Genomic DNA, 14,084 nt, shown 5'->3' on the forward strand with positions numbered 1-14,084 from the left:
GCTGAAATGCAAACAATCCAGTTACGTAATACTGCAAAATACTTGGTTCTAATCAGACCCAATCAGAAACATCTTTATTATCAATAAATGAATTTTATTCTCTCCAAAAACAGGAAGGAGAAGCAGCAAGGGATGATATGCTTCATTTTTTTTTTAAATTTACAGATTTTGATCGGCCTTGCCCCTCGTACACATGTTCTTTCAGGCACAGTGCTTACTCCCATTAGTGCTCGTGGAAACCTAACTCCTAGCAAAGTGCACGCAATACTGCCTGCATATTTATTAGCATAATTTGTTCAAACATAAATCAACATTAAACTACAATGAGTTTACAATACCGTAATGGCACGTGCCTTCTCTACAGTATTTTTAGAGAGGGTAGTAATGTGCAAGTTGCATTCAAATTCCTCCAAGTAACAGAGAGCCCCAAAGTGGTGTCACTTTTGAAAAACAGATATAAACCGTGCCCATTCCTTCTAGCTTCCGCCGTGGTCAGTATTCGTACCTAAGCACACTTACGGGACACGCGGTTGATTTACTCCAAACTGTGTTGATGTTCTCTCCTACTCTAACTCAGACATGTGCAAGAATAACCCGGATTTCTGTTTCAGGCAGTTTCCTAAGGAGCAAAAGCATGGTGAAGGTAGTTTTCTAGGGACCAATTACTTTTAGCACAGGATATTTACAGGTCCGAACATAAAGTACTTTATTACAGAAAATGTAAATTGAAAATTACTGTTTGGAGTCTACTATCATTAGCAGTCCCGTTTCTGTTCAACTAAAAATGCCCACGAAGAAGGTTGTAACGACAACTTATTGTGGAAATACCTGGTCTCCTACAAATGTTGGGTGAATTTCCATTGGGGCTGTATTTATGATATAATAAAACTATTATGTTTTCAGCTTTCATTTAATAATCCTTTGTATTTATACACAGGGAACACATTTCCTTTTTATAAGAAAGGCATCCTAGACGCCCTCTGACTTTTATAAGGACTTATTTTTCTGTGACTATATGATGTGTTTTTATGTAGTCATAAAAGATTGACTTAGGATTTCAAGTCTTCAGAAGGATTTTAAGTGATCTGCACTTTTAGGGGGGTTTTAACTATTTTTTTAAATGAATAATATAAGATCTTTGAGATTGTAATGAAGTATTTTGGTAGTGAAGTGCAAACTGAAACAAATTTCTAACAAAAGAAAACAAAATAAGGAACTTCCAGAGAAATAGCTTCTTTGGAGATTTTAATTCTGTCATCAGTAGCATTCATAAGCCATCAGACATTTGAAGTAGTTGTGTTTCCATTAAAAGCTTTTCTGTATGTTTATTGACAAAGATACCCTTCCTTCCTGTCCACAACTAAACACGTAACGTAGGTACCTAATTGCACACACTCGTTCTGAATTAAAAAAAAAAAAAGTACGAGGTTTACACTCCAGTATCCTTCATAATTTGCGGTTCTCTTCTTCACAGGTAAGGCTATTGAAACAAGGCTTAAAGACAGCGCAGGTTACTACTCAACCTGCGTAGAAAGAATATCATACTGTTATCCTAACCGCGACACCATTCATACAACAAATCTATATTCTTTTCTAGAAAGCGAAACTTTAGATACCAATATTAAAATAATGTTTGACATACACTTAGTCATGAATTGCAGAAGGCAAACACAATACCTAAACCCATCAAACATGTCATGAGATTGGTGTTTGAACAATGACAGCAGACATTACCAAACGACACAGAAAAAAGCCAAAGAAACAACGGATGGTAAAAAAGGCATCAACAAACTGGCAATTCATTTAAGCATAAAGTAACTGAGTGTATCAATTTAAATAAAACCATGTTATAGGGTTTGTATGTTTTCCTTCAAATGCTTGCTTCTGCTACTTGCTGAACAGAAATACTGAATTGTTAGCTGAGAGAGACTATTTTGCTCAATTATCACAAACATGTTCACCAACAATGCCAAAAAAATGCCAAAATAAAACCTAGCTAGAGTTTCCATTTCCAATTTCTTTTTTGATTAGCATTTTGATTTTCCATTTCTTTTTTGATTGGCATTTCTTGGATGAGCCTCCACTTCTTTCCCATGCGACAAACATTTCACCGTACTTCTGATAGTGGTATAAATTCACATACATATAAATTGCTGGTTTGATAATTTTGTGCTGCCCTTCTACTTCCCCTCCGTTGTCCTGCTCCCAATTCATCTATTTCTAGCAGCTTCTCAGAATTCCTTCATACAGATATTCAAGATAATTTCCAAAGCTCACTACTGACTTTGGTAGAAGCAGCCTCTTAAAAAAAAAAAAGTTAGTGGTATTTGATGCAAGCATCAGCAAACAGCATAAGATGGGTGAATTTTAGATTTACTCCAGAAGAGTAAATAAGCTCATCTTTTCAAAATGAGGGGGTGGGATGTTGATTTTTGTTTTTCTGATTGTTGTTTTTAAGATGGAACTTACCTTTTTCAACTGTGCTTCCAACTTACTACACTCTTCTTTCTTTTGTTCTATGGCTATTTCTAAAGACTTAAGTTTGGAGTCTCTTTTCAGCCCTGCTGATGCCAATGAAGATGCATGTTCTTTGAGATCGATTAAACTAGACTGAAAAATGATCAAGAGTAAAAAGTTAATTCCTAGTCACCAGGACACTAACTTATTGCCAATTTAGTAATCACTTGGATCGTGTTCCCCCTCCCCTTCCCCAAGAAGAGCTGACACAAAGATAAGCACTGATAGCAAAAGACACAGTATTGAGAATACAACCAACTGGAGCCACGGGAGCTGTCACGCAGTGAAACACCGGAACGTCCATAACACAGACAAGTTGACGTTATGTTCTGGAGGCACGATTACTTTGAAGTCTATTGCTCTAACTGACAAATGAAAACAGGAGCAACAATGGAATTTTTAGCCTACTAGAAGCTTACATCAAGGAAAAAGATAATGACACAGAACTACGCAAAAGCTGAAATACTGTGCAGTAGTGAGGACTATGAAGAATGCTTAAGAAAACAGCAGTTCAGAAGGTGACCACTGACATGGCAGAATTTCAGTACTTAAAAATATTCAAAAGTAATCCTAATGCACTTCTTTTCATCGTAATGACATAGATAGAAGAACGCAGATTTTACTGAGAAGACTGACCTCTTTTTCTGTCAGTTCAGCTTGTAACGCATTAACTTTCTCCTTCAGGTCTTTGTTTTCCTTTTTATAAGATTCAATTTCTTCAAGTCTTTCTCTGTCATCTCGCTCCCTTTGTTCCTTCAAGCGCTCTATTATTCTTTCCTAACAAGGGAAAGAATTGCAAAATGGAAAAGTTGGGAATCCTTTTAAGAAATATAGAATAAAATTACTTTACGTTAAGTAGCACTTAGAAAAATCAGCTTTCAGAAGCAGAAGATGATTGAGTTAATGGCATTAAAGTCAATGCAAGTTTTCTCATATTTCAGAAGCACCAGATCAAGGTTTTAAAGACTTGGTAAGAGTAACAAAGTACAGAAACTTGATTAAATATCTATACTGACATGAATATGTTTAGTCTTGTGATAGAAATGGGAAGTTATTCATGTCAGCAATGTATTTCCTTTTCAAAGTGCTGGAAGTTCGTAGTGCTGCTTTCATTTGGCATCTAGCATTCCCCCAATGTCAGGGACTCTCTTACAATCTGGCCAACTGTACATACATATTACCAAATCGGCATTAATGTAAGAATCGTCACAGAAAAGTGTTGACTGCTCATAAAACTCATACCCCGGCTATTTCATTCAGAAGGAAAAGGAGACATTGATGACTTACTATCTTCCACTTAGCATGAAACAAACGAACAAAAAAAAATATATATAGTAAAAACTAAAGGTAGCATCCTACCTGTAATTAAATCTGTTTCCAAGACAATATCAACCATCTCTGCGCTGACACCCCTGAAGCTGCAAATGTACACAACTCATGGCTTCATTCAGCCCAACGGCAAAACCTCCCTTTGACTCGTACCTGTCAGGATTTCAGGCAGAGCCGTGCTCGCACAGAACCAACGTCTTCCAACAGCAACATTTTGAGTATTACACCAATGTCAAAACAGCAAATGTACTAGGGTTTGGGGTTTTCTTCAGTTTTACTATTGGCTGGCATTTGCTATAGAGATTGTGCAAGAAAGACACACGAGATACTAAGCTACAGGTTTATTCCTAGTAAAAATCCTATAAATGCTTAATCCCCGCAACATTACCGTTAAAACGACAGCCTCCGCTGAGTGGAACAGTTGAATAACCATTCGGAATCTACCTAGTTACATCCAAGCTTAGTTTTATACCAATTCCTTCTTAAGATTTATTTACCTAAATTATTTTTTTCTTCTGTAATAAATTAAACATAATATTAATTCATCTTATTAATGAACAGTATAATTTTTTTCTCAGTCAGGCACAAAAGACTAATTTATCTGTCAGCTGCATAAGGCTAAATGTCAAAAACGTGTTAAAAGGCCCTAATGCACCGTGTTTTACTTGATTAACAGCTAAGTTGCAGAAATCCCAACAATGTGTTCTTGTTGCTGTCTTATTTGCATTGGCGAGCTTTCCGTATGCACTAATCTAGGACCTCACAGGTCTAATCTACTCGCGCTTTATCGCAGCAGCAGGAACTGAATTGCCACAGCATACAGCTCCCTTATCAGACACACTCAATTGCTTATCTGCTGTGTGCTGCTACAGTAGGACCAACTTTATAAATATCAGCTTCATGAAAGCAACCTCTTGAGCTACTTTGGGCCAGTCCAAGAGCTGAGATACTCTTTGAAAAGTTTCTTTTTAAAACATCAAGGAAGTTGATAGCACTTTTGCATATTCTGAGTTTTAAACTTTTTTAATAGGAGTAAACTTATTTTTTGTTTATTGCAATGTAACCTCTGCTGTTGTTAAGAGTTTTGAGTCCTTAGGAGGGGTTCCAAACTTCGAGGAGGATAAAGAATCAAACGAATACCTTTTTCAGTTTAGTTTCAAAACACACTCTAAAGTGACTGAAGTTGCACTGATCAATTTCTGATTCCTGCCAAGAGAACAAATTATATCAGCGATGTTGCAGGAAAAAACACATTTTAAAATTGAAAGGAGTCCATCTCAGGAAATTTTGGTGGTGTTTTAGTAATTTTTCATTTAGTGTTACCCAGCTACCTATTCACTAAATATTAACAAGAATATCAGAGTCACTTGGAAAAATACATTTTCATGAAAACTAAGCTGTACTTTCTAATTCAGAGCCAAAAATCTCAGTCTGAGTATTTTGAAGAACAATGCAAGAAAACATAATTGCTCAAATATTTAAGTTCTGGACTTCAAAAACAGCTTCATAATTCATATCGTATGATCACGTTATAATTTTTTTTCCATAGAAACTAAGAGAAGCGATTAAATTCAATTTTAGTGAATTGTGGTTAAGTCAACTGGTATAAATGAGCTTGATTTCTATTTTAAAAGATGTTCCCATGCTGTTCTTGGAGTATTTTCTTCACCACTTTCTAAATGAAAATTCTAAAAACTATTGAATTCATGAAGAATTAAAGTAAAGCCAAAAAATGTGTCTAAACTCAGAGTGTAAATCAAGACAATACAGCTGCGGAGTAATCTGATATAATTTCTAGGAAAAACAAACAAAGGCAAAAACCCCTGTATTTTTCCAGGTATTCTTGAAAGCACACTCTTTGACAGCATTACAAATTTAAATTGACAGAAGTACTTATATCAATGCATTTGTTAATTAGAAGCTATCACTAAGGGTTCTTGTTTGGATAAAAATCTATTCCATATTTCAACCAGTATTTGCAGCGGGAAAAGCCAGTAACTATTGCTGAAGTCTCTAGGCCTTAAGAATGCTACTGCAGGCAGGAACAGGGATAAGAAAGGTACTTGCGGAGAGCAGCTAGGATGAACTGGAAAGCTGGACACAAACAGGAAGGAGATACATTTGTAAACGTAAACTGTCAAGGTATTTAGCTGCCAGAAGATACAAGAAACCTAGATGGAATAGTTCTCGTGGGACTTCTCGAAGATGCCTACTGACTTCTTTCAATGTGTCTAAAGCTCTAAGATCAAGTACCCTCTTTCTCAAAAGCCCATGTTAACTCTACTCAGCAGCATTTCTCCTTTTTTTAATCTACTATAGTAATTATTTCTCAATTGTAAGATTTCCTGGTAGTGCAGTAACTAGTCACACATTAAAAGTTATAAAGCTCATTTATAGAAAAAGACTTATTTAATAATTCTGCACATCCTTTCCTTAGATCAACAAAGTACCACTTCTGAAGCCATACAGAACGGTATCACTAACATGCCGCGTACTTCCCTTTATACACTGCCATCTAACTTTATAAGTAACCTCTCTGCAGGTGACTGAATCAGCCACCAGAAACCACAGCACAGCTTCAAGCCACTTCTCAAGAGCATTGACTTCCAAAAGATACCATTGCCCTCATCGGCTGCAAAAAGTCAAACCTCTGTGGCAGAGGAAAACATCCCATGGTATTCACTGCACATGTGTCTCAGAGTAGCCTGCAAACACCGCAGGAAAGATGCCATGCTCAGCTGACTACGCGTGAGCGAAGTGACCACTTTGTACAGAACTCAACCTTAGGGTCCTCATGTGAGTTCTCATCAACTCTGCCTGGAAAACCACGTTAAAAAGTGCCTGTTCATAGATATATCCCTACACTTCCAACTGCAGCAGACATGAACTGCAACTGTACATTTCAGAGAAGGAGCTAAGGTGACCTAAATTTTCCAAAACATTAAAATTAGCATCATATATTGGACTTTGAACTTTTATTACAGCAATCAAATAAAGCTTGACACAAGAAGTGCCATCAGGGTCTCCAGTGCTGTCACATTTCAAGTTATCCTACTCACAAATTCTACAGCACAATTTTTAAATAAAGTCTGGGACAAATCATCACTATGATATTCTAGGATATGGCATTTTAAGTTAAGTAAAATTTTAGATTTTTTATTTCTGATGATAATAGAAAATAGGTAATTTCAGATACACACAAAACTTCAAAATTATAATAACTTCTAGATTTATTTATTAGTTTACATTTATTTCTACGTATTTTAGAATGGTACTGGTACAAAATGACTTGAAAACAATTGATTGCCACTCTGTAATTTGGGTTAGGTTTTAAACCAGTACTTCCGGTTTAACCTTCTGTATTTCTGGTCGTGAGAAGATGACTGTACGTGATCTGTTCAGTACCTCGCACTAGCTGCTTCTACTACGAACCCTGGCAAACTCTCGTTAACGTTTTCAACAGAAATGACATTACAACTGAAGACAGATGGCAATTTAGCAAATTACCCCTGCTAAGAAGTATTGCGTAAGTGCATGTTCTCTGAGGTGCTGCAGATATAACTGAGGCAGAAAACGGGATACCAGATTTCTTTGGCTTTTGACGATCTCCTTCATGCTCAGTTGCACAGGCAAACCGGCGAGTTCTGCATTGCCAACAGTCGCATGATAGTTAAAGGACTGCTTTAAACTCTCAGCTGCCTCTACGGGCGTTTAGGGAAAGTGACAACGTAGACTTTTCCAGAAGACAGAGAAAAAGATCGTTTACAAGGAGGGAAATCAGATTTAAAAAGTATTTCGTGTCATTTTTTACTGATGTGCTGTGAGATCGGTGAGCACTCTGTCCAGGTCAGCAGCGACGTTTTAACAAAATGCATGTCATCATCGCTGCAGAAATGCTGTCAGCTTGCCCATATGAAGCCACAGAAGTAACAGCAATGCCACCTCTTTTCAAAGTTGTTGACCAAGCAAATGGTAGTAAGGTGGTTAAACGTACAAAGAAACAAGAAGTTCAACATTAGCATCTTAGGTGTTAGTGCCAACACCACAGCAGCATTTTGAAGTCTTGCACAGTCATAAGGGTTACACGCTGCAGAATGGCACATAGTGCTTTAAAAAGTTGCATTCACCTGTGCACATTCAAGTGACATAGATTAAGACCTTTGAGCCGCAACAAGAGGATATTTATATTAATTTTTTTATGGCATATAAATTCACTTGGATTACCTCGTATTCAAAGTTGACTGGAACAAAAAACGTGGCTTTAAACACTCCAGTTTATCTTTTCAACTAGGTATTTTCAAACTAAAAGAATGCAGTTTTTAAAGGAAAAGTAATTCTCCATTTATTTATTAAATACAGTTTCTCTTATAAACTACATGTAGGAAACCAATAGTGGTAATAGTTGGTACAGTTGCTTGCTGTTGGCTCTTCAGCTATGCTCTGCTTGACAAAGAACAGGATTATCAACATCACAAAGCCACAAAAATACCCAAAACACTTCCTTCTCTAAGTCAGGTGTCCATGCCTTTCAGTCCTCTCAGGGAACAACAGTTCATACCATTGACTAAGGGAAAATCTTCCAAGGTCCTGAGCCATTTACTCCATCTCCATTCAAAAGGACATCCTCCTCAACCTCAGAGTCCTCTTCCAGTTCATCAGCCAGTAACCACTCCTTGCCCATCCTACCAGAACAGAGCTCCCTGCTTCCCTGACGAGACCCATAGGCTTTGTTACAGGTGCCAGACCAACGTAAAAAGGCATTTTTCTGGACACGCTTCACCCACAAGAGCAGCAGATAATGCTGTTCCATGAGAAAACATTACCTTTTCTGATAGAGCTTCTTCTAAGGTTGCTAGTGCTGTGTCTGTGTTACTAGAATCCGTCTGCAATGACTTCACTCTGTCTTTTAGATTAGTTAGTTGTTTGTCTTTGTCCCTAAGTTGCTCCTGTAGATTTTCAATCTGAAAATAAAAACAGATTATAATATTCATCAACCTTGTCTTAACATTCAGAGAGGGACTCGGGTGCTAGGATCAACTGAGTGGGTACATACCATACATATGATACATAAGCCTCTAGATTGCCAAGGTTTTTTACATGGTACATCAAGAGTTTTTGATGGCTGTCCCTTCTGTTTTGTTTTCCTTTGCTAAAAAGTGTCATTTTCTGATAAATTACAGGAAAAAGCCCAGTGCCATCAGGTATTTTATTATTTAAGTATTTTCTGATATCAATCACTTCAGTTTAAGGTACTGCATTATCTCAGTAATTCAAAGTATGTGTGGAATTACCTCTTTAAATGATTCTAGTTGCAATGAGAAGGACAAAGAAAGGGATAGGCAAACCGAGTTCAGTGAGTTTGTAAACTGAGGACAAAGCAAGATGACTATCTACTTATCCAAAAACCTCTTCCATGATGTCAGTCTGTAAAAGGAAGCTCTCCTGGACAGAGATTGGGATGTTTATATTTCAAAAAGCTAAACTCAAACAAAAACAACCCAAACAACCTAAAGGCCACCAATTCAGTTCACTTTCTTCATCTTGAGAAAGATGTAAGGTACGTCACTCTATTTTGGATACTAAAACCGCTTTAAACGGGTCTAGTTATTCCTCTAGCAAGTAATTGGACGTACTGCTGCTAAGGTACCTATAAACACGCTGGTCACGATTTCCAGTGGTTGAGGCAGAAAGATTTTGCACAAAAAAAAAAATTGTGCACAGGATCATGTGGATTTTGGAAGCAAATCTGAATAGAAGGACTCAGCATCTGATTGTCATGGCAACCACCTCCCATGGCTGTAAGGCACTGCAGCCTTCGGGGCGTAGTGTGGAGAGGACACGTGCTATGGCATCGGTGGAGAACTTCCTTAGCTGTCAGAAGAATCAGCTCCCCCCATCCTGCATTCTCACTGCCACTCACTGCTGTGTCACTGGCATAAAACCAAGATTTGTTCCACAGTACTTAGCACAAATACACAGTAACAAGAAAATTAACTAGTCTACTATTTTACTATGCCACTTTATACGACAAAATATGCCTAAATCCATAAGGCATCATATGCTCAAAACTGATTTTAAATAAGGTGTCAAAATTAGACAAATTACTGTCAGAGATTCAAATCCTTACTTTCACCAGTGATTTTACACTTTGGATCACGTCCTGTTGCTACTCAGATGGAGTTTTTCTGCTCATTTCATAACGTAATCTAATTTTTCTCCTGTCAAATGTCATTTCCATTTAAAACAATTCAGTTTTTAACAGAAGCAGGATCTTTCATAATTACTGTTAAAGTATGTTTAAATATTCTTCTACAAACCTGAAGCTGAATTCAATGCATGTGCAGAAGTCAACAGTGTCAATAAAAATTTGGTCTCCACACGCAGAAACATATCGCCGTAATCAAATACACTTTAATATGGGGCATAGTTCGGTAAAAATTCTCCTGCTACTACATTATACATGTGCAGGAAAAAAGCCTGAAGTTAATTTTTGACATCGTATATATCTATAATTAACAAATCATAAAATCCACAGTACAGGTGTGTGCACTGTATAAAGTTTGTTTACATAACTTTAAAATTTAAAAGAACTTAAAAATTAAATTAAAAAAAGAATTTGAAAGGAAATTTGTAGGAGCACATTGCAATTTGAAATTCTTCATAACAGCATGGCAAATACGAGTATTGCACTATTTCTTCTCCCCCCTTCCCGCCCCCTTTTTTTTTAATATACATAGTTCAATGCGTCAGATTACTGCTACGGACCAAAGCTTCCACTTTCTCTGTAAACTAAGGTACATATAGGAAGTTTTTTTCAGAAGACATGACATAGATCAGTCTTGTAAATAGCCTCTCGTAATATTTTTCTTCGTGTGTATATTTTATACCGATACAGAAACAAGATACACGTGTTAATGGGTTAAGAACTTTATTTTATGGCAGGCGTGTTAGACACATCTAAAATCACCTTGGCTGGCATGCAGAGGGCTGCACACCAGGTTTCTTTACTTTCATCCAAGTATTAATGATTCTAACAACTACCTCATGACACCCTGTGGAATACTTGAGCAATTACACATTTCAGCTTCACCAAAATAAATTCTCAGGCAAAAAGGAAATAAAACAGGAGAGTGAATATTAATACATGTTTTTTGAAAGAAAGTTAAGATCTGGTCCTTTATTATCATCAGCTTGACCTACCAATTCTAGGCACCTTAAATTAAAGTACTTATTTCCTATGCACAGTGCTTATCTGAATTCCACAGCATTTACACGATTTCCTTCCTCTTAAAACTAATTTAAAATATGATCCAACCCTTAACCAAGAAAACATGTTCTAAAGTTATTCAGCATTTACAAAATTCTTTCCTCAGAGGTAAAGAGAACAGTCAGCAAATTAAAAACATCCCCATTGAATCACAACTGCTTTAAAATAAGTCACTCACTGAGTATTCCACAGATGAAATAAGAGGAAAGGATCGGATTGTTCTTCTATTTGTGCTATATAAACCCGGAGGAAATACTCTGATGGGAACGGGACCACACTGGGGCGTGTGAAAGCAGAATCAGTACCGCAGAGTATTTGTTTGTATGTTGGGATGAGCACAGGATTAGCGAAGGTCTGCTAACACAGACAAGATTTTATGATCAGTTTATCACACAGAGCACTCTCTAAAGGATTACAGGAGACAAAGAGATTGAACAGTCTCACATGCTAAAATCTTGATACACAAGATATGATTTAGCTCTTCCTCAGTTTTTCAAAGCCAGAAAACAACAAACCCCCCGGTAACCTCTGCCATTCTCCAACATACGTCTGGGTACAGGCATATACGTAAGGACACAATTTTACTGCTGAATAATGACTGGCTTTGGAGCATGCCTGAATTCACTTTATGACTGGGACTGTAACACTTTCTGGATCCTCAAGCACTTGTATTTGAATCTGATAGAAAATTAGTTTCTGTGTAGTTTTGTCAAAATGCAATTCTTACCTCTGTAAATTGCTACACCCCTGTGCCATGAGCTGTTGGAGAAGAAACTGCTCCATTCTTCCTATATTTCAAAGTATGTATATTCCCAGAGCTTAAGACAGACTTTATTCCTTTTTGAAAACAATACCCTTACAGATAAATGTCTTTCCTATGAGGCATCCTGTCAATAAACTGCAAGTGCTAATCTTGTCACTTTTTTGGCGACAGTCTCAGGAATGCTTCTTAAATACTCCAGGGATTAAATCTCAACCGCAGACAAGCTTTAAATTTCTATAGTAACCCGAGTTCTCAAAAGAAAATTACTTTCATTATCAAAATTAAGGTACTGTATTACGGAATTGCAAGAAAGTTATATAAACGAGAATGTTCCCTGTGACGATAAATTGCCTTTGCAGATGTGTTAAAGTATAAGAGAGTTAAGATAATGAGAGAGAATTTATCAGAGACTTCCTAGGTCTAGCTAGTGAAACTGCAAAGCCATACGCTTAAAAATAGCTCCACATATTTTCCTCTCTGCTCTGTATTTGAGTTTTAAGTAACTTAGACAATAAGTATTTTGTAACATTTTTCATTCCAAAACTAATTTTGCTCTATTCTACATTTCTCTAGGCAGAACTCCGAGATTTGTTTCATATTAAAACACAGGTCACGTCTGTTCTAGTGAAGTAGATCAATAAGATTAGTTTAATTTAAAACTGAAACACAGGGGAGGAAACAGGACTTTTGTACTCTCATTATTTATGAAGAACAAATCATCATCTTACTATTTTAAGAGAACTAATTCTACTGAACCATTTCCCAGGTACTGCTACATTACACTTCATACATTTAATGAAATTAGAAGATAAAAAGATGTAACAAACAAGACCATTCATCCAAGCATTACACGATTACTTTAAACCTTAGTATTGATTTTCAGACTTCAGCTGCTGCCTCAACAGAAGACAAAAACCATTAATATTAATTGAAACAGAAAAAAATAGGTATAGTTCAACTAGTCCAAAACGTCTATATACACACCATTTATTGTTACTAGTAAGCTCACGATGGGGATTCTGTCTCATGTGGTCTTTTTCAGGAACAGATAAGTCAGTGTAGCCCAGAAGATGAAACCAGCTTTGGTAGCAACTCAGTAAAATGCTTGTATCTGCACATGTCCTAACATCTCCGTCCTGATGGCATCTCTGTTCACATGTGTATGTGCATGCATAATATCTAATGAAACACACAAAAAACTGAAATAATTTTTCCCTGCTATGATCGTAAAAATATTACTACTTGAAAGCTGAATATACAGAGGTATAGTTTTTGGAATGCACTATGGATTTTCAGGCAGAATTTTTTACCAAATTACGCACAGTTATTAAAAATCAAGTCAAAGTATTTTAACATTATCAGGCTTTACAGCAGCATTTGAATTTTCAGCCTATGGGGCAAGAGGGAGAAGCTATGGCTCTATAGCTTTCCCCTAACGCTCATGATACAACCTAAATACATTTCAGTTTAAGCAGGATTTCAGTTAACAAAACGAGTCCATGGAAGGACTTCTGCTTCAACAGGGTGACATTACAGAATTGTCTTTTATTTTGAAAGAGACTAGCCCCAGAAATGCTTCATCATTCGGTACTTTCACCTTGGGTTTCTTCCTTTCTAAGTAGGTAAATGGACAAGCATTAATTAGGAATATCTTTTCCAAAAGTCAAAACACATTTTCTTTTAAATTCTAAAAATTATAATACATGTTATAGTGAAAATTATAGTATAAAACTGTAAACTATTATAAAATGGGGGTTTGCTTCTTGCAACTAAATATATTTATGAGGTATAAGATTTGCACTAATCTTGGCTTTACCAAGGTAATTGGGAAAAAGGTTGCTAACGTTATCATGACATGAAAAATACTCTCGGGTTTCATAAGCAGTTCCAATAGCTACCAAAACACTTGAATATTTCTCAAGAGAATAAAGCTTCTTTCCTTATTGCACAGTATGTTCTCAGTTTAATACATTTCCAGAGCGACCCTCCAGGACTCCCGTTCTTGGCAGGCCCCGGACGCCCCGTGCCCGGGTCTGTGATGTCCGGAGGCGGAGCAGCGACTCTTTCACGGGCACCCTCTTGCCGTGGGGAAGGAGCTTGTGTGCCCATGTGAGGCTGAGAGCTGTGCTGGGGGTGGCATGTGCCTCCGGTGGGGTCTCCCAGGCCAGACAGGTCTCAGCTGAAGGGTCAGACAAAGTGTGTCCACAG

General features: G+C 37.1%; 1 protein-coding gene across 1 annotated transcript in view; it reads right to left on the reverse strand.

Moving 5' to 3' along the window:
* ERC2 (ELKS/RAB6-interacting/CAST family member 2) overlaps positions 1–14,084 on the reverse strand; it is a gene marked incomplete at both ends in the record, with an annotated part of 150,767 nt that overhangs the window by 25,574 nt on the left and 111,109 nt on the right. The window contains 3 exons of the mRNA XM_010132543.1: positions 2,470–2,610; positions 3,154–3,294; positions 8,670–8,807. Of these exons, the coding sequence (XP_010130845.1) occupies positions 2,470–2,610; positions 3,154–3,294; positions 8,670–8,807 (420 nt within the window). The remainder of the gene's footprint in view (positions 1–2,469; positions 2,611–3,153; positions 3,295–8,669; positions 8,808–14,084) is intronic.

Source organism: Buceros rhinoceros, unplaced genomic scaffold (genome assembly GCF_000710305.1).
Source record: "Buceros rhinoceros silvestris isolate BGI_N320 unplaced genomic scaffold, ASM71030v1 scaffold18293, whole genome shotgun sequence".
Classification (NCBI taxonomy): domain Eukaryota; kingdom Metazoa; phylum Chordata; class Aves; order Bucerotiformes; family Bucerotidae; genus Buceros; species Buceros rhinoceros.